This window comes from Synchiropus splendidus, chromosome 10 (genome assembly GCF_027744825.2).
Source record: "Synchiropus splendidus isolate RoL2022-P1 chromosome 10, RoL_Sspl_1.0, whole genome shotgun sequence".
NCBI lineage: Eukaryota > Metazoa > Chordata > Actinopteri > Syngnathiformes > Callionymidae > Synchiropus > Synchiropus splendidus.
The window spans coordinates 22,220,706-22,245,255 of NC_071343.1; the positions used below are offsets into that span (position 1 = coordinate 22,220,706).

The 24,550-nt window shown below is 39.7% G+C and overlaps 1 protein-coding gene across 11 annotated transcripts in view; it reads left to right on the forward strand.

Moving 5' to 3' along the window:
- Positions 1 to 24,550, forward strand: part of LOC128766228 (mitogen-activated protein kinase kinase kinase kinase 4-like) — a 68,613-nt gene that overhangs the window by 17,356 nt on the left and 26,707 nt on the right. For all 11 annotated transcript variants that reach the window (XM_053877709.1, XM_053877700.1, XM_053877701.1 and 8 more), the window contains exons 3-11: positions 14,402 to 14,458; positions 18,965 to 19,090; positions 20,744 to 20,854; positions 20,941 to 21,031; positions 22,235 to 22,365; positions 23,073 to 23,127; positions 23,251 to 23,329; positions 23,409 to 23,584; positions 24,173 to 24,245. In XM_053877709.1, coding sequence (XP_053733684.1) covers positions 14,402 to 14,458; positions 18,965 to 19,090; positions 20,744 to 20,854; positions 20,941 to 21,031; positions 22,235 to 22,365; positions 23,073 to 23,127; positions 23,251 to 23,329; positions 23,409 to 23,584; positions 24,173 to 24,245 — 899 coding nt within the window. The remainder of the gene's footprint in view (positions 1 to 14,401; positions 14,459 to 18,964; positions 19,091 to 20,743; positions 20,855 to 20,940; positions 21,032 to 22,234; positions 22,366 to 23,072; positions 23,128 to 23,250; positions 23,330 to 23,408; positions 23,585 to 24,172; positions 24,246 to 24,550) is intronic.

A 24,550-nucleotide genomic window follows, 5' to 3' on the forward strand; every position in this document is an offset into this window, starting at 1 on the left:
AGGGTCATTGATAGCAATTCGTGAATTTGTTTATTAAAATAGGTTTCTCAGATTGCTTGAGACATAGTATCGCCTTGCTGTCACTCGTGGCAACGGGCAGAATCTTAAAGGGGGTTTAAAAGAGCAACTGGAGACCAACAACAGTGGTCCTGTGTTATCCAGGCCTCGCTTTGCGTCCCCGCCAGCTTTACCCCTTTTCTTTTTGCAGCTGTGTGTCTTCACTGGCGGTTAAAACATCCCAGTCTTAATTAACTGTGCCTCACCCTTCCTCGAGCTGAAAAAGGAGTTGCTCTATTTTATTGCAGGCCACTAAGAATTTGAAACGTTCTTCAGACCTCACTCCTTGCCATCCCCGAGGCCTATATTTACCAGAACCACCCCCCATCTCAAAAACCCCCTCATTACTCTCATTGGCTTTTGAAGAGGTGATAAAAATGCCAGTGTGGAGAGTTCCAGTGGTTTGGATTTGGCCCGCCCCTGCCTCTGTGAATGAGGGGTGTATTTACTCTCCTTGACTTGTTGCTTGGAACTCCGTTTTGCCATTTTTTTATTGTAGTTGTGCCTTTCTGTTGATCCATAGTTACACCTAGGCTAAGATACACAATATTACCAATTGCTCACCTGCCTTGTCTCACATATGAACTTAAGGGTCATCCCATTCCTAACCCATGGGGTTCAATATGATCGGTCCACCTTTTGCAGCTATTACAGCTATATCTTAATGGGTTAAGGTCAGGACTCTGTGACTGTGCAGGCCAGTCAAGTTCATCCACACCAGACTCTGTCATCCATGTCTTTATGGACCTTACGTTGTGCATGTTGGAAGAGGAAGGGGCCTGCTCCAAACTGTTGCCAAAATTTAGCATGGAATTGTCCAAAATCTTTTGGTATCTTGAAGCATTCAAAGTGCCTTGGGGGCCAAGCTCAACTCCAGAAAAACAACCCCACAGCATGATTCCTCCTCCACCAAATTTCACACTTGGCACAATGCAGTCTGAAATGTACTGGTCTCCTGGGAACCTCCAAACACAGACTGGTCCATCAGATTGCCAGATGGAAAAGCGGAAATTCATCACTTCAGAGAACACATCTCCACTACTCTATAATCCAGTGGTGGCGCTTTGCATTTTGCACTTAGTGATGTATGGCTTGGATGCAGCTACTCGGCCATGGAAACCCATTCCATGAAGCTCTCTGCGTACTGTACTTGGATTGGATTTGTTGCGCAGATGGCATCCTATGACAGTTCCATGCTGGAATTTGGTCCTCTGTGTTACCTTCTCAGACTTCCTTGGTCTGGTGTCATGGCAATAAGCATTAGCAACATCTGACCTTATCATGTCACTGCGAAAAACGCAAAAGCCGGAGCAGTTTCATGCCCCCCACTGCTCAAAGTATTTTAAGATGGTGCATGATTATGGAGCGTCTACCCCAGTTCATGCAGATACAAATATAAGATATCAAGACGATAGGAATACTAGTAATGGATAGGGCTGAGGGTAAATAATCTAATCTAATCTATTCATGAAAAGATATTTTTGTGAACGGGAAACAGATTTTGAAATTGTTACACAGTCGACCTTTAAGGAAACTCACTGTAGTGCTCACTGGGATCTAATGTCAATTTAAAAGTCTAAAAAATTAACATAATATGGTAGTCTCACCTAGGGCCACACATTTTTTTTGTTCGATACAGATTGCCGATTTTTTTTTTTTATCCTCAACCGAATCACACACAGAAGTCACTTTGTTTTTTAGATTAGTTACACGAACCTACTAAATAACAATAAGACTGAACAACAGTGTGTAGAAAACATTGCAACTCTTAAAGCAAATAAATCAAAGAAACAAAAATCAAAGAAAAATAACTTTTATTCCCCTTTCAGTATGATGATGCGCCTCAGAGCTGGTCCACAGCGCTTCAGTGTGTATTAAGTGCAGGAGGAGTGGCCATCTTGCATCAGTGGTGGAGAAAAATAGGCCACAGGCCTCTTTGACACAACACAGACAAGGGGCGGGGGGACGAGTGGACGCGCCACTGAGTTGCACAGCACACGTATGCCATCAAAACGAGCCACGTCTGACATGGCCGACCACACACACATGCTGCAGTTCCACTTGGATGGAGCCACACGGCTGACTGGCCGATCGTGTTCAGTGTAAGGAGTTGTGCTGAAAGAACCTGGTGGCTGGTGGATTGTGTGGCACATTACTCAGCACTATTATTATCAGGACTTCTCATTTAATTTTATTCCATATCCTGTTCATTTTGTCATTCTTTTACCAAAACTCAGTGTTGTTTGGTCATGTATGTCATCTGTCACCTTTAGAAACACCACAAGTACGCTAAAAGAATACAATAACAGGGCACTACATTAAGATGGCGGTCAGTGCTGCAATGTGGTAAAAAGGCGCGTATGAAAATTCTTGGATACTTTCAGATGCAATGGACTTAAAATGATATTGCAATATGATGCTTTTGTGGTTGTCATTTTTGGATTGAAGTTAGGTAAAAAATTGCGATGTTGTAATCGATGCATTTACACTAAATAATTTTCCCATGACACGATAAGGCGTCTTATGCATATTTCTCACTCGTGTGAGCAGCTGGGCTAAAAACACAGTCATCCGTGGCTAATGAGCTAATTGAGTTAGCACTATAGCTAGGCTCGACCTCACTCTGATTGAGCCCAGCGTCAGTTTCCTGTTTAAGCAGCTTGTAGACCCTGTGGATTATTCAGATGCCCCTGCAATGCACTGATCTTTTCTTTTGTTTCTCAGCATATTCTCTGAGCAGCTTCTGCAGCAGGGAGTGTGTTGTTGTCTGGAAACCCATAGTGGATCAGGAGTAGATTTAATATCCCCAACTCTCCTAAACAAAATAAGAGTTTAACCACTGATGCCCAACCAGAGCTTTCTGCGTGAGGTATGGCTGTCGAGAATACATTTCTTTTGGAAAGATGGTACATGTAAATATCACAATGCAACATCAGAATATGGTATTGGACAGTGATTCTTAACCATTGGGCCGAGGCCCATGGTTGGGCCTCAAGGGTCATGACATGCTCGGTTTTAATACACATGCCACGTATGGTGGCAGTAGTGTGTCATTGAATAGACTTGACAGCTGCAAATTTGTGATAGTTACCAACTATGAAGAATTTTTGAAAAGAAAAAAATGATAAGGCAACAGTTAAAAACTATTCACCTGTTGAAGCAATTTTAGAAATTTATTACAACACTTTATGGTGATACTTTCAATTACAGTTTACTTATCTTCTTTAGAGTTTATTTACGAAAAAGAAAATATTTTAGGGTATTTAGACATTGCTTTATCATATTTATTTATTCAGAATTGTATTAATGACGTACAGTTCTTCCAATTTTCTCAACAGTTTGCATCAATGGTATTTTTTTTCTTTTTTTCTTTAGTTAATTTTAATAAATTAGTTTACTAAATTAGTAAATTCACCTGGTTCTGCTGCATGTTGGACTTTTCGATAACGAATATCTTTGTGCTGATCACATGGTTTCATGTCATTTGACTAGGTTTTTGTTTGTTTACCTATATGGTTATTAAACACGAATGAAATCGCTAATTCTGAAATCAGTCATCACAGTAATGAAGCAGTCTGAGGTGAAGATTCTTTCTATCTGTCCTTTAAAGTTTGCATCCTGCAGCACATGCACGGGAAATTGGTGTGCAGCGAAGCGCGTTAAAATTAAATATGTCATTTAAAGCTCCTGTTGAGTTTTCCGGGCTCATGAAAGTGAGACCCCTGGTTCCTCAGCAGCTGGCTGTTTGCGCAGCTACCTATTACCAACACCCGCTTGTCCGATAGTGACATTCAGAACGCTAAGCTATTTGCCCAAGAAATAACCATTCAGTTCACCAAGCTACATGAGCAGCCTTTCTCAGGTGTCGTTTTTGCAGAGACAGAAACGACTGGATCCGCTGCCGTTTTGGAGTCGGGTGCAGCGTTCGTCAGTCTTCTGAAACTGAAACTGAGAAGCAGCATAAAAACAAGACATTTGACCTCAGAAAAACTGCTCCAAATTAGAGCTGCACTAGGCTAACAAACAAATGCTTACCGGTGCTAACCACTAATGGGGCATTGTTTTGGACAAGCAGCCGTGTTCTGTTGTTACTGATACTCATTCCCTGGATATGTAGTCAATGAAAAGAGGAACGGTCTGTCAGGTTATAGATTTGTGTAATTAATGGAAAATGTCATTTACTTTTTTTGCTTTTGCATATCATGCTTGGTAAGAAATGTAAATCAGGCTTCCTGCGGATCCTTAAAAAGTCAGCAACATCATGTGATCACAATAGCGCAACAAGCAAAACAGTGATGTGGTTGCCGTCTGGACTCTGAGCAGATGCATGTTGCGGTTCAACCTCTGATCAAGAGGGTTGTTTTAGGCCACATGGGGAGGTGTAAATTCAATATGAATTAGCTCTCCAACCAACCTAATCCTATATAATTGTTATGGCGTTTTTTTGTTTTATTTTGTTTCAGTTTTGGTTATTCAACTTAAAAAATAGGCATTGGCATGTTGGGGAAATGGGGAAATCGGCCAAAAAAAATGGAGATCGGTGTACCCCTACTGATGAGCCTCTCTGGGCTCGTCCCTCTTGAAACACAGGTGATGCTTTCCTTCATTCAAGCTTAATCCTCACTATGTAATTGTGTTCCTGTACTTCCTGTTTTAGGACTGTCTGAAAAAAAAATATTCAGTGCATTGTCATCAGGTTTGTATCTTATCTATGACTTCTTTCACTAGACCTTGGCGAGTCAAAACATCAGTGTAGACCTCCTTGTTTTGCTGAAAATCTTCAAAGCACTTGAGGGTAAACTTGTCTCTTGAGCTGGAAGAAGTCAACCTGACAGTTTTCCGGTTCTAGTCCTGTTCCTCATCTTGACCTTGTTTTCCTTGCCTAATGGCTCAGCCTCTTGTTGTGTTTTCCTGACTGATCCGCTAGGCTCAGGGGTGCTGAGGTTGGAATGTCTGGATTAGCGCCCCCAGTTGGAGCTTGTCTGGTCATCTTTGAGTGTCAGGCATGGTCTGTGATCAAGGCCCAGCTCATGTTTTTTAAGCATGGAGTCCAGTAGGAATATTTCAATGACTATTGAGAAACTCCAAATATTTGGAGAGGAGCTACTGGTGCCTCCCTTTGCTGAGGATGGTGAGGAGAGGATTAGCCTTTCCTTCTGATGTCACCAGCTCGCCTTGCAAGTGGTTCCTGGGAAGCCCATCAGAAGAGCTACTGCCACGTAAACCTGATACTATGTAGAGCGATAACACTTGCACACCTATGACACTGGCACAACTATTAACGAAGAGGAAAGCTTTAGCCCCCAGACTCAGGAGTTCTGGATTGAAACTTGTCGTGTACTATGTTTTTATGGAGTAATACAATTTATTCACAGATGCAGTTAGTGCCAAACTTGTGAGAAATGGCGGTTATTTCAAGCCCAATTTTATTTGATTCATAGCAGTGTTTGAAAACATCTAATGCACACGTCTGGTCTAACCTTTGAGAGACTCAGCAATTCCCCATCTGCCTTTGGAAAGTCTCAGACGTTGTGGTTTGTCTGCCTGGTTAGGTGCAATATCCCTTTCACTGGTGGCCTGTCCGCCTTGTGTGTCTAAAAATGGGGTGACAGAACATTACGTTATGGAAAATTACACGAGTGCCTAGAATGTCACACTCTTCCTACTACTAGATCCAATGTCAGCCACTATGGTATGGACTGCTGCCTGTCTACCAACCCGTCTCTCTTGTTCACTGGATGCACTTGTACTTCAAGTTGGGAATGCACACTACATTGTGTGGCATTTTGGAAATTGGCAATTAATTAAAACTTAGTTTCTTGTATCGTTTTGTTTTTGTGGGTGCAATATTGTGTCACTGAATATCCCCATTGTTACCAGGTCGGCTTGAGGTTGAGATAAAGTAAAAGCATTTCATTTTCATTGCCTGACTTCTGGTCCCTTTAGCAACAATGACTTTCACATCTCCAAACACTGTCATTGACATTTTTCTCCCTTTTGCAAACAGCTTTTGGAATTCATGAATTCCTCAATTATGGTGTTGCATAATTGTTACAAAGAAACATTGATATTAAATCTTTGACTCTTTTGACTGGGAATGAAAAAAAAAATAGCTGTGTCCGCTCACTATCTCACATGGGGCGACACATGCGTCAACCCTTGGATCCGTCTTCGTTTTTTTTAACACCGAAATGGCACCTACGCAGTACTTACTAATATTAAAATTTGTTCTGTCTTGTCCATGCAACCAGCAAATATTCTCTATTGTGCTGTTTTGACAACTGCTACACAGACAGCTTTCACACCTGGACAGCCCCTGAGAACTATTGTCAAACACGACACCTGCATTGTTCTGAATTTTTCAGCTATGACTCTTGCCTTATCTATTTTTTGTCACAATGCTGCCTTCACACCACTTGATTCCTTTTGTTCTGATGCAGTATGACGATCAATCGATTCTGAATTTCAAACTCAAATCATCAAATCCAGTTAGCTGCACGACAACCTATTTCCCTCCATCGGCTTGACCTCCTTATTATTATGTCACTTCTTATCAGTACGAGTCTTCATCACCTCAGTTATTAACTGATGACGGACCTCCGCAACGGCTGTAGCAGAATGTGGCATTTCACAGCCAAAACTAAACATGAAAGAGTCTTGTCATGTTTTTTTTTTTTTTTTTTACCAGGAAATACTGGAATTAGGCAGCGTAATACGATCCTTCTTGATTTATTCCCACCACTCTCACGACACAAAAGAGATTACTGGCAATCGAGAAGATTTTCATCAGTGAGGTACAGATCCAGACGTCAGAAATGATCAACGTATAGTCTGGTAATCAGTAATTATAATAAAATAATTCAGTAATTTGACAAAAATCAGTGTCTTTCCTCCATGCTGTCCTCATGCGCAGCATTATTCATTTAAGCAAATATGTCTGTTAACAACATCAGATGTTTATCAGCATAATAAAGCCGAAAACATGTCTGTTATCTAACAACCTCCACTGTCTGTCGGACACGAACCTCAACACAATACTTTCTTTAACTAAGATTTACTCACAACTTAAACAATATCCAGTCTAGAGTTAAATGTAATATTTATTTGAATACATTGAGCAAAATCAAGATCACAGATTTATTTCTATTATTATTTACGTTTACATGTAGGGATGCTCCAAGGATTTTTGCTGCCGATCACCGATACTGATCACGTGGATTGACTTTGAATTTGTAATCAAAATGAGATTTTCTGTGTACATAATGTGAAAAAATGAACCATTAAATCATTTTAATTGGGACACGTTTACATATACCTCTTCAAGGAGGCAAAAAATAGAAAAACCTTGCAGAATGCAGCACCTATTCTGTCAAAAGGACAACTGAAAAACATTTGATTCGATGTAAGACGTCGCAGTTTGGTGAATCTCTTGATGATATCGGCCGATCATGATCGGTGACTGATCGATCAGACCATCCCTATTTACTAGTTATGGACATTAGGAGATATTTTTTATTTTGTTTGTCTTCCTGTTGTAACATGAATGAACAATTTGTGGCCCCAGTCTTACTGCTATATACTCAGGACATTTTTTTCAATATTCTTCAATGAAACTAATTCAACCTGAACATGTGCAGTTTTTCTCGGTCTAGATAAGAAACATGTTTTTGTCAACTGTTCTTCCTCATCATCAGAAAATGTCATTTGTCATTTACTTTTTTTGTTATTCAACTGAACTGAATTTGAACTGGCCTAAAGCTGTACTCTAACTCTCTATATTAAAAACTAACTATGATTCGTATATGTATAACCTTAAATTTGGATAATATACCTTATAATAGTTGCTAGAATGAACTATGCATATTTAAAAGCCATTACAGTGGATGGGTAATTCTAAATAAGTAAATACAATTAAAATAAGAAATGAAGCAAAATAATAATACAAAAAAAACTTTTATCCCATGTCCTCGATCTTTCAAATGAAATTATCTTGTTTCCAGAAGAAAAATAAATGTAGCAGACTAGCTTAGCTAATTTACAATTTTATGTGTATTTCCAAGCTTCATACAGGAACTGCATGCAGCTCCAGAACCACTGTGCCGAGAGCTCAGGCCTCTGACTTAACGGGATACCAGATGATTACCTCAGGAGTTCTTACATGTTTTAATTCATAGCACAAATATGAAGCCATATTTTTAAATGCAGGGATCAATCATGAAATCAAGGTCAGTCATGTCTACCGTAAAGGAACCTAGGTGAGAAGCAAGTTGAGAGAGAAAGCAGCGGTTATATCAACTTGGCTTATCTGGGATCCTTTGCAAACAATGTCCCTCCTCGCCAACTAATGTTATGAAATATGTCTGCATTTGTTTCTGATCCAGGCTCACCAAGGCATTCTGACTCGATACTGCGCGTGCCTCTATCTGCGACATGTTTTTCTTGCTGCATCTTGGGGTGGGGGGTTGGTTGAGTGTGTTTACCAGTGCTTGCACCTGGCCTCATGTCTCCCCCCTGGAAGTCCAGAGGGGTCCAATAAAGAACACATTGTCCCAGGAATCACACACACTCATTAATAGTCACATTGTATATTTTATGAACTTTCAGCGGTATGAAATGGAAATCCATTTCTAAGATGCCTTATCTGAACTGTATGTGTGTCTGGGCTCATCCAGAATGAGCTGACTCCCCTGGCATTTCCTTCAGGGGAAGTAGTCCAGCTTTCCTCTTCCTTAGTACTATCTGGCTTCTATCTGACACACATGCATGCACAGAGGACACGCATACATCGCATACCAACACATGCATTCAATCTCCGTTGACTCCTTGCTCCCCTGATCAACCGCTATTAAATAATAATGTTTGCTCGTAAAAGAACCTTTGTATATTTAGTTATTTAGTAGAAATAATAATCTTTGGATTTCCTCAGCATGTCCAAAGAAGAATGCTGCAGCTTCACAAGCTCTGACAAAACTTCACTGTTTTTCAGTCTGCAGGTTTCATTGGAAATATGAATTTACTATCTTAATGTCATCTAGATGATGAATTCGCAGAAATAGTTTTGATTTTACTTACCAGTCATCAAACCTCTCCTTTCAACCTGAAGTGCATCCATATCATCGCCCCTTTTCCCTTTAGGCTAAAGGGCATGACAGCTGGTGGGAAAATGATGTGCCCTGCCTGAACTCTCGGGTTAGCACCTGTCATCTCAATAAGAATGCTCTTCAGATCACGATGAGGCATCTGCTTGAAGGGAGGTCAGCCTGGTGCTAGTTGGTCATCAATGAATTGTATGGTTGGTAGGCCCATCCAGGCCACCCAGTATGGCTACAAAAGGGTTGAGATTCGTCGATATTCAGCGAAATTTCCGGACGGAAACACTGTTTTCATGGACACCAGTTTTGTTCATCTTCTTTCATACATTTATGCAAGATAAGCGTGCAGTTGTATCAGCTGTGTTTTTCATGCAGGGCGTCCTCGGTGTCACAGCCTGATCTGGAAATTCTGGTGCTGGAACCATAAGTTAGTAACGTGCATGCGTGAGTTCTACCAACTGACATTTACTTGCAAGCATATGCGCTGCTCAACTTAAACTGACGTGCACCCGTGTTTATCGCATAATGATGTCATCATGTTGTCACAGTCCGGTCTGTCTCTGTCTGATCTGGTCAGTCACTGCATAAACAAATGTTCAGCAAAAGCTGAAAAAAAACCCCAAAACTAAAAGTAAACTCAAACTGCGATATAGCCATGTGCGCGTGCGCTCAGCAGTACACACATTACTTCTGGTTCCAGCACCAGAATTTCCCGCGGCAGGCGAGGCAGGCGGACCAGTTCAGGCGCCCAGATACCCTCCCAGCTAAAAGCCTGATTGACAATGGTGAACCTTGCATTCTATGACCTTCCATTGTATAAGCACACATCTTCAGGATGGATTCATGCATGACTTTAGTGTTAATTTGAAGTGTCATTTAATAATGAAAACAAAAGAAAAATCCCTGTGTGACACTATGTAATGCATTATATAATGTTAGTTCATCGGAAGCACCAATGATCTGTCCAGTCATCTGAAGTTAGTCGGATTGAAGCATGAATGACAGTTGGAAAAAAATAATGACTGCAAAAAATAGGCACAGTGTGACCTTGTAGAGGGTCACCCACGGGGTCACATTGAAAATGGCAAATGATACTTGAACAAAGCCTCAATTTTGCCTAACATTTATTGTGAACCAGAGAACATCAAATCAACAACATCAAATAAATGCAGTAAAATGTCTCCAAACTCATATGACACATCCCACCGTGATCTACATTATAGGATGCTAGTTACGGCAGATCTTTGCAAAATGTTAATAAATTGAAATTCAGTTACAGTATTTTTTAAAATGACAAACTACACTCTAGTTTTATTCAATTAAATCACATTTATTTGAATAAACCCTTTTAAATGTTGTTATTAATGCGTTGATTAACTACCTTGATTTTGAATTGCGGTCTTCCCAACATTTCTTCCACGAAGGTTGTCGTTGTTACCATAGGCACCAGCATAAATGTTCGGCAATGTCTTTGGGTGCTGAGGTATTGCCCTCACACTGAGGTTGCTGAAAACGAAGCTCTGACACTAATGTGCTCTGAGACTGCTTGAAACTCTGAAGAAATGAAATGTCTGACTCATCTTAAATTGTGCTGAAAAACCTATAGTAAATAAATGACTAAGTAAATAAAAATCCACCGTGCTGGCGCATCCAACAGAGAACCGGAAGTAAGTCAGTTGGAAGAAACCACTGAGTGTGATTATTATTTCGTCATTTGTTTATTTCACAAATTTTCATGCCACAGCTTTTTTTATACCTCACTTTCAATTGAGTCAAAAATGCCCTATGTGTCTGCAGGAAAAGTCACACTATTCATGAGCCACGTCACGTGACCTTTTTAGACCCTGAGCTCCTTGTTGGTCTGCTGACGGAGCATTTTTTTCTGTCCAAAATTCTCTGCAGCTTTTGGCTATTTCAGTGTTTATTTGCCTGAATGGGTGTGGTCACTATTGTTGTGTTAAAGAATGTTTTTACAAGCTGTGACATTATAAAAAATGAATACACAGTAGTTAAGCATGTGAGCTTAACAGTGACTGCTCTCCAGACAGATGGCTCCTGTGGGCTTTTCCACAATCAGAGAAACTCTGTCACACCCTCACGCACGCATGCAGGCACGCACACACACACCCACACACACACACACACACACACAGACACACTCTTGAACAAGAATGTTGATGAGTCTGTGCACACTGGAAGTCATGGGAGTCAGATGACAACACCTCTCTTGTAACTGTGCACCAAAGTGATGATTCTCAAAGCTACTTAAAAGAAATTGACCCTAATAGTTTCAATAGTCACAGTCACTTAAATCCCCAGTCACACATTCCTTTAGTTAAACTCTGTGTGGTTACTTTCTCATTGTAATACAATCAATAATGTTTTTGCTGTGTTTTGTACAAGCTTCTGTCCAACTAACAATGTGATAACATACAGAGAGAACAGACCTCAGCTGAGTGGCTCATTATAACCCCATATTTGCATTGTTTGTTTTACCTAGTGTTGTCGCCCTGTATTTATTCTATCGGTCAATACCTTTCATTCACGTGAAAAATCATTGATAGCGATAGGCTCAGTAAGACAGCTGGTTGCGCTTGCTCAACACACAAAGGAGACCATTCATGTGTGGTGTGGATGGAGCTCAGGCGATAGGATGGAAGTACCTAATACTAGACTGGTGGTTGTGATGCTGTGGCTGATATTGATACAGTAAATATTACATGCGCTCACATTAACTGGATAGGCTCCAGAACTACGCGTGTACTACCCTGAACAGGACTAAGCCGTGGGTAACTGAAAATGTACATTAAAGTATAGTCATAACACAGAGAAACCAATTGTTGATACTTGGTACATGTTACTGTTAATGCTGTTACAATTCTGAATATAATGATAAGATGGACTGCAAACTGAACCTGTCACATGTTCTCCCAGACAGACAGACTGGTGGTGTGCGTTTGTGTGTGTGTTTAGCGGACAAAGGAACCAGAGACGAAGCAGATGATGTCATTGCAACCGTTTTGTGTTCAAAGGGATTTGTAATTATTGCCGTCTGTGTTCTGAGGTCACCTTTTAGAGGGCGCACAAAAAAGCCAACACACACTCCAGCCTTGTCTTGAGCGTCATTTGCCATGATTAATCTAACTGACATTATAATTTAAAGTGCCTCATTCCATACAGTGAGCAGCAACCACATGATTGTGCATCAGTGGCCCTGTAGTTCCATGTACTGGAAATGTTTGGTTAAAACATTTGGCTTGGAAAATTGTAGCTTTTTGTTCAATATGACACATTTCAAAACAAAGCTTGTTAAAATGTTTATCACGTGTGCATGCATGTTAGCCATGTTTAAATTCATCCATTTCTAATCTTGCAAATGTCAAATAATTGAGCTTGTCTGTCTAATTTTGACTGCTAGTTGTCAATCAGTTGTCAATTGTTGTTAGTTAATCTCAACATGCAAATACCGACAGGGACCTTTTCTGTCCACTGCCTATAAATCAAGCTCAGTGGCAAAGATGCTGTTGCTAGTATGTATTATTACATCTTTGTTTTTGTTGCCAGAGCAATAGGGAAAAACATCTATCTCAATTTGCCCTTTTTGTTTATAATGATCCCAAACAGAGATGACCATGTCTCACTTCAGATTCAGCCTTGAATCATGTTTTATCCTAAAGCTGCATCTTGAAGCACAATATTTTCCTTTCCATCTACAGTCAGGCAGTGTGTGTGGGCTTGTTTATACTACCTTGTGGGGACCTATTGCCGGTCCCCACAGGTCCAAACCTCAATTTGAGGATGAGAACTTCAAAATAACTGGGTGATTATAAAAAGGTTTAAGTTTGGTTCAGAGTCATGGTAAAGGTGAGCCATTTGTTTTGGATGGTTAGGTTTAGGGTAAGAGGCTGGGGAAAGCATTATGCCAATGCGCAACCTCCCAATGTCCCTACAGGGATGGCAATCCAAACGTGTGTGCGCACGCATGTTTGTCTTTGCGCGTGTGGGTGTTTGTGTGTCTTACAGTTGGGAGTTGGTAATTACTACGTGTTTTGCCTCCTAAATGCGTGTCAATGTGAAGCTGTCACTGATACTTTCTGGGTGTGCGAGTGCAGTTTAAAAATGATGACTCAACAGATCCTGTGGGTGACGGATGCTCACTTAAATCTGATAGAAGCCTGCTTGTGTTAGCTTGCCTCTTATTTTTTTACACCACTGCTGCCCTCATGTTACCTTTCTCGTCATTACTCATGACATTGGTTTGCCATTGGTTAACCCACAGGTTCGTCCTCCTTCACTGCCCCATACTCTTTTACAAACACGTCCCTCTTGGCAAAAACTAAATAGGTAAAGACATTATGTCATTGCTCTGCCTGTGGAGCATAGTGACTTTTTCAGAGGCTCAGGTGTCACCATTGCCATTTGTGCTGAGGAAATTTGATCATGTGGTGCAGGAGAAACTTGTATAGACTCACAATTCCAAAGGTACATGCAGAGAAACGTGCTTGTTGCTGAAACCTACACTCACAGCAACACTTTAGGAAAGTTCACACAACTACTAAATACGCACTTAAGGCACACACACACATGCACACACAAATAATGAATGCTCAGGTTTGTTTTTATTATATAGATTTAAAGATCCACTGATGATTTGACCAGGCATGGATAAACATTTGCACTCACACATTTACAGATGCAGCTGTTGATGCACACGGGGAAGCAGACTCAGACACTTAGTGGAAGCACAAAACTAAGGCACACATGCATTTACTTGTTTGTTTCATGTGATAGGTCATCAAATAAAAACAGATTATAAACTTATTTGTCATTCATTACAATTTATAAAGGAGGTTCAATCTGATGAGCACTTTTGATTTGTTCTGTGTAGACCAGTACTACGCATCCTATCCCGCTTCCAAGAAGTTGGTTTCTTAAAAAACACTTAATCCCCCACAGCTACTCGTTTTTCCGTGAATAATTTCCACTGCTCTGAGTTTGGACTCTCTATGGTGGGGGCAATTGTGATGTTGTGAATGTTGTTCTTTTAGATTTCATGACCCCGCTGAGACGCTGTGTATGTTCACTCTGCCAATGTAACCGTTGACTCAAGAAAGTGGTGGTGCTTTGTTCCCAATGGGCATGAACAGACCAAGATCTGTTCCTGCCCATACTTCTGACCAGGGATATTTTGCACACTGAATTGAATATTCCTTTGAGACTTTGCTCAAGTTCTCTCTCTCTTTTGTCTCCAGGGTCGACATGTCAAGACAGGACAACTGGCAGCCATTAAGGTCATGGACGTCACAGAGGTGATGAATTTTTTTTTGTTTGATGAATTCGAAACAACCAAATGCTCTGTAGTACAGTATTATTTATAAGTAAAGCTAGTATATCATTCATTGTGTTATTTTCCATAAACTCTAACACAAAATCACATTTTCCTGCATCGATGAAAAAAAAATGCAATGCATTTTTGGATTCTGATCATCCCTTGGGGGATAAACCTAACTCAAGATACTTTCATGCATTTATATTTGGTTTATCATGGTACATGAGTCGTTGGATAAGGAAGACATTGCACCATGAATTAACATACATTAGTATTGTATTGCACACTCCATGATTCCATATTGCTGTTTACCTCAAGATGAATATCATTTTAATCCACCATTGTGAATGTCAGGAATAACAATGAAATGTAGATGTATACATAGTATCAAGAAAATGACGGTTGTGTTTAACCTCATGATTATTTAGTGCTCCAGAGTACTCAAGTTAATGTTTGGCTGAGTTTGTACCGTGTTTGTCAGTGTGCACTTGTATTTCTATCCTTTGGAGAAATTGTGAGGTTTCTCATTGACATAATGCTTTCCCCTGCCTCTCACCCTAGACCTAACCGTCCAAAAACACATGGCTAACCTTGAACAAGACCACACTCACACCTGATTATAATGACCCAAGTATCTTGAAGTTGTCATCCTCAAATTAAGGCTTAACCTTCGTGGGTTCAAGCCAAATGTCCCCACAAAGTCATATGGTCCTCACAAGAATAGTGCTTTGTCAAGAATTGGTACACAAAGTAGTATGAACAAACAAACACACAACAACAACAGACACTTTTACATTAATACTGTAATATTTCTAAATTGAAAAACAAAAAGAGGCTAAACAGTAGGTTTAGCGTCTACTTGTAGTTTTTATTTTTCCAAGGTAAGGAGACCGGTATCAAAATAAGTCCAACATTTCTTCAGTTTCAATCATTCTAATAAAGAAACAACGGTCATTAATATTTAACGACGGTAGCACTGCTGGAGGTGACAGTCGCTTGGAGAGATTTGTCGTGTTTCCCTTGTATTGTACTTCACCTGAACATATCCAACAAACCGCATCTGCAACCTATTTAGACCTTCTCTTTTCTTGCAAAAGTGTAAATGACAGGCCCACTGAGTCCAGCGGCGCAAAACATCTTTTTTTTATTCTAAAAGTGCAGGGAAAACACATTTATATAAAGTCTGCTGTGATGAAATGCAATGCATCATTGCATCATCAGCCTGCCGAGCACAGATCATCATAAACTTCTCCATAAACTAGCCGTCAAAGCTCAGAGCAGGCTTTTAGCTTTTAGCTCCCCAGAGCAGCTCGCTGCACAGCACTGGGGAGCAGCGATTAAAAAGTTACTTTTAGTTTACTTTTGTAACTTATCTGTGGTTTCCTCCTGTCATCAGCGTCAGACATCCTGTCAGTCACAGTGCGTTCCCAGTGTTGACTTACAAGATGTGGATACCGAGCATTCTGCAGGCACTAATAGTCGGACATTTAGGGCGTCCTGCTGTGGATACAGGAGGGCGTCCACTTTTTCATGTGCTGCAGATCTTGGCTTCCTCAAGCCTGATTGGGAATATTAACTGAAAATGCAGCAGATAGTCAGAGTTGAAGGAGTACGGTCCGTGCAAACTTACCACATAGATACTTTGTATGCTATAGTTAGGCGCCTAGAATTGAAACTGATTTCCTTTTTTAATACTTCTGTTACTAGGTCAGAGATTGGGTAATGAATATACATTTTGTCCTGTCTGAGAGTTGATTTTGACGCCCTGATATGATTTGTAAGTGCCCCTGCCATTTCAGTTTTAGTTCTGCCCCAAGTTCTGCCACACGTCACCCCACAATGAGACGACTCCAGAGGACTATCAGTCTCACATCAGAACGGAATATATAGAGTTAAATTAACACTCCTCCGTACAAACAAGTGGCTTTCACCTGAGTTAATTTTGGAGAAAATGATCCGCAGTTGAAGACTCAGCACTCAGCTGAGCATCTCAGCTCTTGAAAACTAGAATGAGAGAACAACAGGAAAGAGAATATTCCTCCAGTTCTGGAAAGAGCCAGTCTTTAAAATGATTTGATAATCCCACTAACTCTCATCCCAACTCTCAGTCTTCTTTATCAGATCATGTTCACATGAAGAATTGCTGTTAGTGGTCACTGTGTTCATATGCACTAAATATTATGCTATTATTCATTTTATTGACTTCAAAATCTCGCCATGACGCCTTGTGCGGGTCCTCTGGAATACTGGTTTACAAATATTGTTTGTGAGAAATGTACTACAGTGCACCTCTTTTAAGGTCCATGAAATGTGCAGAATATGGCTCCTTTAAGTGTGAGTTCTGAGGACAAATGTCCACAATCTACCCAAATATGTCAGCATATGCACTCTGACCCACATTTAATTTCCTGTTGCATATGTGAAGAGATGATAGATAAGCTGAGCCTTGGAGGCCCTTATAAGGTTATATGAAGAAAATGTAAGTCTGACATAGAGTCTGGGGGTCTGTTAAAAACATTCTGACAAATGGAGGCACTGCGCTTTATCACAACCTCATTACTGCAGTGAATCCACCCCTGCCCCTATTGCTTCTCATTCTGGTGACTTTTTCACTGTGTGAAATCGTTCAATGCAAATTCCGTGCACAGGCATGACAGATGTCAGCATTCTGCCCGGACACACAGAGGTGTGAACTTGGGAATTAACTTATGCGTCCCATATATATCGGTCTGAACAGCGAGACATCTGCTCTCAGAACGGGTCTGAAGGGCAGTTCGTATCTCACATTTCACAACTGTGCTTTTGGTGAATGACTGTAGCTGTTTGCTCTGTGTCCTAGTTGGAATCAATTGTATATTTTTATGAACAACAAAGCCTAGAAATTTACTGTGGTAGCAACCTTGGTAAAAGCAACCTTCAGGCGAAAAAGTAATCTGACTGGACTACTGTTAATTGTATTAGTAATATGTGCTTTAAAATAACTTAATTACTGGTTTAAAAAAAACAATGTATGTATGTTTAGAATCCATCTTTTACAGATGACAGAAAATAAAGATTTTCCTGTAAAGAACTTTTCATTGGTGTAGGAGGTTTTGCAACAGGATAATCTCCATTATCTAACCATTAAAGGGTTTTGAAAGCACCTGTCCATCATGACACCATTAAACTATGACCAGCGTATTTCCTCCATTTCGTTCGTAACACATAATATTTGGATATTGCAGAATTTCTCAAGATGATAATGAATGTCTGTATTCATTCGGCTACTCTTTGGAAGAATATGTTCAGTTTGACATTGATTGTTAATGAAACAGTGGGTATGAAAAGGCAGGTTGTGTTTGACAAAACCCATTAACCTTCAATGTGAGTTATGGCGGGTGTGCACTAATCCAAGGATTTTTTTTTTTTTTTCAACCTGTCTGTTCACCTCATTTCCTTCATTTGGTACCAAAGGCAATGTTTGGCAACGGTGAGGGTGAATTAGTGCAGAGGGCTAAAACACTGAATCCATGATATGTTCTTCATTGATGCTGGCAGTAAAGGAGTATTTTTATTGGTGCTACAAGCAGGGTGGTGTCTTAAAATATTACCCACGTGTGCTGATGAATAAAGTGCTGAACACATTCAATTAGGTTCTCCACTTTGCTGCTGTCTGTAACTTTGACCATGTGGAACCGACAAACTTCATTTGTCATTGTTCTAGTTTTTTCATGGGCTGTGAAGTGATAAAGTCAACAGGTGGTGATGCGCTGTGTATGAAATCACCAGCTCAGATCCCCTCTGTGGACACAATCGTTCAGCTACCTCAGAAACTCCGCAACACATCATGGCTGCTTATCCTCTCTGCAATGGACACAGTCCAAATGTCACATCACGTAGACTGTGGCCAACTGGAGACAAGAGGGAACTTACCGACTCCACCAAAAGAAGTGTTCACAAACACTATCCAACCGCAATCACTCCATCTTGCCCTGCACCTCTGTCTGTTGCAATATCCTGAGTCTGAGAGGAAGTAACAGTCAGTGATGTTATCACTTGAATCTCAGGCTCTTTCTGCATGTTCTGACACTGATACCAGCTCTAAATATTGTACATATCTTATTAAAGTATTATTCTGTATGTGGGAATAGCTGTCTCACTCTCATGTCAGTATTTTATTTTGTCTTCTTAGGTTACTTTCTGTATCTGAAAAGTAAATGTCATGAGTGCTGTAGTGTAGTGTCTTTAAAACAGTGTTCTAACAAGACCGTGGGGTGCATTTGATTTGTCTCTGAGAAATCTCTGAAAAATTGACCTTTGAGTGAAGTAGTGGGTCTAGAAAATGCAACAATGTAACATCTTATTTAATCAATTTTTTTTTATTTAAAATGTCAGTTTAAAGGAAGGATTTTCGACATTACTGGCTATTGATCCAAGAAAGAAAGTAACGTTTGTTTGGTTGGTGTTTGTAAATCCAAGTTTCTCTAATGAGCCACTGTGCTACCAGGATGAAGAGGAAGAGATTAAGTTGGAGATCAACATGCTGAAGAAATATTCGCACCACAGAAACATCGCCACTTATTATGGAGCTTTCATCAAGAAAAGCCCCCCAGGCCATGATGACCAGCTCTGGGTGAGTCCCTACTGCTGAAATGCCTATATTGTTGCCTATAATGTTTTCTATAAATGTAGTTTAGTGTCCCTACTTTTTGCCACAAGTTTGCTATACATCTATACTTGAGCATTATAGCTCAGGATATTTACCTTTATCTCATAAAATGTTACGTGCATTATTTTACCATTTTTCATTTTGTCTGCAAAACCAAATCTATCCACTGTAGTTTAGAGTTTTGGATACATTAAAATATTTTATCTCAATTAATCGCACTAAAGCTGAGTTAACTGACGATTAATTGCAAATTAATCACACATTTTGTATCTATTCTAAATGTAACTTAAAGTAAGTATTTAATCAGCACAAGAGTGGCCAATAATTTTTACAATGTTATACTTTTAGCATGTGAACCTTTTCACTGCCTCTTAGGCTTGACATTATCTGTTATGTTGAGTTGTTCTCGTGAAGAATTGTTTGCATGAGGGAAGCATTATTGATCACTCTTGTGTTGATCACATCTTCCTTGAAGGTACGTTTAGAACAGATACTAAATGTGTGATTTATTTGCCGTTGATCACGTGTTAACTGCAGCTTTGTATTTTGTCCTTCTAATGCTAAATTCATAAACTGCTCATTGTGTTTACAATTATAATTATCTCGACTCTCGGTTCAGATTATTGTAATTAGTTTGCATTTCTAAAGCTTATTTATCTAAATGCTATCATATACTTTAACTTTTGATTGTCTGAGTTGTACGATGATCTGGAATTGCTACAAATATTCAGAGTTTCCGATTTTTATCTGCTTTATTATTTATTTTATTTTTTCATGTATTTTCTAATTTTTTTCAACTTGTAAATTGGATGACCAGATTTTAACTGTTATAAGCCTGTTAAAAATTAATAAAGCAATTGAAGGCCAGAACAAGGTGGGGCAAATTCATAGCGACTTCCTGATAAAAAGGAACAGCAGAGGAAAACAGTTGGAGATTTACAGCTGCTCATTGCGCTGGTTGACCTGCTTTTATGACTCAGCAAGTCTGAGAAGATCATCAGAGCCAATTGCATTTGTTTGTCCAGCTGCTGAAGTGAACCTCAGTCAACAACAATGGTCTCACTTTACTGCATGTAGCATAATCAGAAGTGATCATTACAACTACATATATATATATATATATATATATATATATATATATATATATATATATATATATATATATACCATATATATATATATATATATATATATATATATATATATATATATATATATATACCATATATAAATTATATGGTGTGATTCGTTAACAGGACAGTCATCATCTAAAGTGAGTTGTAATGATATACAACTCACCGATTTTTCTATATATATATATATATATATATATATGCACATAAATTGCAACTAGCATCAAATTATGTCACTAACTCCTCAGGGTCAATGTGTTTCATTCCTTCTCTTTTGCTAAATTGTGCTACAAATTACAGAAAAGCCCCTTTCCCTGGTTTTCTGCCTCAAAGCTTCACCACATGTTTGTCCAGATGTTTGTAAAATACTTTAAAAATGGATAAGTAACCAACTAGGAAGCCTTTTAGGCTAAATGTAACATATTTAGCAGATGTGAGCACACTGGCAAGATGATGAAGTGTGTGTTCCTCCTCTTTGTTCCAGCTGGTGATGGAGTTCTGTGGTGCGGGCTCCATCACAGACCTGGTGAAGAACACCAAAGGGAACTCTCTGAAAGAGGACTGGATTGCCTACATTTCCCGAGAGATCCTGCGGGTCAGGAGCTTCTTTTACAACCTTGACCATCAACACTACAGTGAAACGAAGTGAACTGATGTCTTCTGTTTCTGCTCTGTCTGCAGGGTTTAGCTCACCTGCACGCTCATCACGTCATTCATCGTGACATTAAAGGACAGAACGTGCTCCTGACTGAGAACGCTGAGGTCAAACTGGGTAAGCGGAGGATGTTGCTGTTGAGTTTGTGCTAGCCGTAGCTAACAAGAGACGGCGGGCACCACAGCATGTAGAAGTAAAAAGTAGTCAGCCAGTGACACATGACTCTGAGTCACTAGCTGTGATATTTGCTGCGCAATGTTAGCACAACCGTGCACCAACTACATAAGTTATTCTTGAGGTTAAAATAAGACTCTATGAAAGGAGGATTCTTGGGCGTACTTGCGCACACTCACGTGCTGTATATATTTGTGTAATAGTGGTCGGCATGTGTGTGATAAGATTATATTTGTGATTATATTCTGTGACTCTGGGGAGATTCTGGTACATGAGGTTGGCATGCGTCAATAACGAGATGACATGTAAACAACATTAGAAATGATTTATTGTCATCAACGCTCATGTGAACACTGTAATCAGCACATCTGTGTGACAGCATGACTCATGAGTGCCTTTAGAAATATTGTGTCAGAGCGGCGTTTTGAATTTGCCGTTCATGTTTTTGAAGCAATGTGAAGAGACTGCCAAAATAAAGGAGGGAATTGATAGAATGTTTGACAGCGCCACAGATGATATGACAGGAACAAGCGAAAAAACAGGAAGAAAGGCACATGTGGCCTCCTTCCAGTACTGTGACCGTGCTGTTGTTGACGTGACCCCTTTAAGCACATCAGCAATTTGTGGAACGAACAGGGATCATTAAAACAGTGAGATTGAACGGTTGCCACAAGTTCTTCATTTTGATATTCATTAGTATGCCACAATCCGTTGCAGTCTGATTTATCTGCCAATAGCTGTTGGGCCCATAAACCCAGTCACCTCAGTCAGTAGTAGAAAATTTGTAGCCGAAGCTGAATACAATTTAAAATGCTTGACCTAAAGCCTCACTTAAATAAATAAACAATCAGGTACAAGTCTGCTTTGCTGAATGAGTGAATAGTCAAATAACGTAACAGAAAATTTGAGATAGTTTGGTTAACACTTGTTGCACTCTCCAGTTCTATTCTCACTCGCCAACACTCACTCTTCAGCGCCATCTGGATCGTGCACACCTGTTTTTTGTCCACACTGCAACATTATCTCAAATAAACACTGAACTAGTAGAGACCATGCAAGATGTCCGGCTGTTGGATGTGCTGTACATCCACATTACTATTCAGGATTTACAATGAATCTCCTATCTCCTTCTGCTTCTCCTGGTAGTGGACTTCGGTGTGAGTGCTCAGTTGGACCGAACAGTTGGCAGGAGGAACACTTTTATCGGAACGCCATACTGGATGGCTCCAGAGGTCATAGCCTGCGATGAGAACCCTGACGCTACTTACGATTACAGGGTAAGAACATGTATGACAAGTATTGAAAATGTACTGTAATTTAAGAGTGTGTTCAATGTAGTGCGATTGCTTCATAGCGAGCATAAAAGACCCTTTTGTGCATAAAATTAACAATGGTATTTGTTGCATTGAAAAAAAAAACCACTGCAGCCCTTTTTGGAACATATAGACTTAATGTTATTGCAATATAGTAAATAAATCGAAATGTTTGAACTACTAACTGAACAAACTCAAGTAATGCTCAATATGTAGTTCAATTTTAATGTTATTAGGATTTAGTGTCATCTTCATTAGACATTAGATCACATTTTTTTTTTAGGAATGTCCAGCTGGTAGGAGACTTTGGATGGTCACTGGAGCAGATGGGGATGTTTATGATGATGATCTCATTGAGGATCTGATAATACTAACAGGCTTGCACCAGAATTGATAATAGTTGAGTCTCAGAAATGCCTGTCTAACACTTAATAATGCTAAACAAAAGCAAGTATTGAAAATGGAAACATGTCAAACATCTGCTTTATATGAATTGAGTTGTAAACCAAACACCAATGTTCACGCCAATGTTTTTGAGGTTTAAAAAGTTCTAGTTTTCCTAAAATGAGTCTGAAATAATTTTCACAGTTAAATATCTGCAGTATGAAGATTGACGCCAGTTTGAAGTGGCAAAAATGTGACTCCTTCTTGTTTGACTTGTGTGTTCACAGAGCGACCTGTGGTCTTGTGGAATTACCGCTATAGAAATGGCCGAGGGGGCTCCACGTGAGTGCATGTCTCACTGCTCTGTGTCTGATGTGCTTTCATAGCTGTAGTGCAACAAGTGATGTGTTTAATGTAGTCAGTTATTGTCATGATTTGATCTCACTCTCTCTCGTGTCCCTCCAGCGCTGTGTGACATGCATCCGATGAGAGCCCTCTTCCTCATTCCCAGAAACCCCCCACCCAGGCTCAAGTCCAAAAAATGGTTTGCTGATTTCCAACATCTCATATCAGTTGGCTGAATTCACAAACAGGATAAATGTTGGTCTCTTGGATCTTTACAGGTCCAAGAAGTTCTTCAGCTTCATTGAAGGCTGCCTGGTCAAGAACTACACGCAGCGCCCCCCCACTGAGCAGCTGCTCAAACACCCTTTCATCCGGGACCAGCCGAACGAGAGGCAGGTCCGCATCCAACTCAAAGACCACATCGACCGGACCAAGAAGAAGCGTGGAGAGAAGGGTGAGGTTATACTGTGTGAAGAGGCTGCTGGAACTAACTAGGTTTGCAGAGATGCTGTGAAAACAGTTGATGTAGTCAAGTTAACTAAACTTGATATGGACAGACAAAGTTGTAGTCTTTGCTTATTTGCCATAAAATATTCACCATGCATGCGCTTCAAGATAGAGATATGATTGTGACTTTGAAATATTGACTGGTAACGTTTCTTTCAAACTATTATGGAGTATTGGTTAGATGTGATTTTTTTTATCGTTGAGTTTTTAAAGCATTTGGTGTCCCAATGTTGAGTAATAAAAAGGGTATTTGACAAATGATGTCAATGTTGATGCTGTAGCCTCTCCTTGGATTTTATGTTGCAAAATATACGTGTGAATGCATAATTTTATAATGAATATATATTGTAAATTAACATGTAGCCTCCCAACCCAAAAAAACCCAAAATAACGAAGGATATAACTAAGTTGAAAATACTATGGTTTTCATAAAATTTTCAAAAGAAACAAACGTGGGGTGATGTTTTAGCAGAAGCAGTTCAAAATGACTGTTGGCATAAAATGAGTTGTAATTTGTCACGCTGCCTTCCTGCAGATGAGACTGAGTATGAGTACAGCGGCAGTGAAGAAGAGGAGGAGGAGGCATCAGAGCAGGAAGGCGAGCCGAGGTAAGAGCTTTTCATCAACCATCAACCGTGAATCAATCAGGGAGAGGTCAAAACATTTTTGGAGTGGAGTACAAGACATAGTTTTTGTCTATGATGACATTTTTTCATGCCGTGCTACGTCCTTGTTCATTGATGGACCATGGCAGCGGCAGTGTCTACATAGGGGCTTGTTGTTATTATTATTATTATTATTATATTGAATTGTTTCCTAATATTTTCTGAGCATATATATTCATTTTTGTGTAATTCTTTTATTTTAACTGCATTATGTATTGTTTGTTCAATCATAATCTAATCTAATCTAA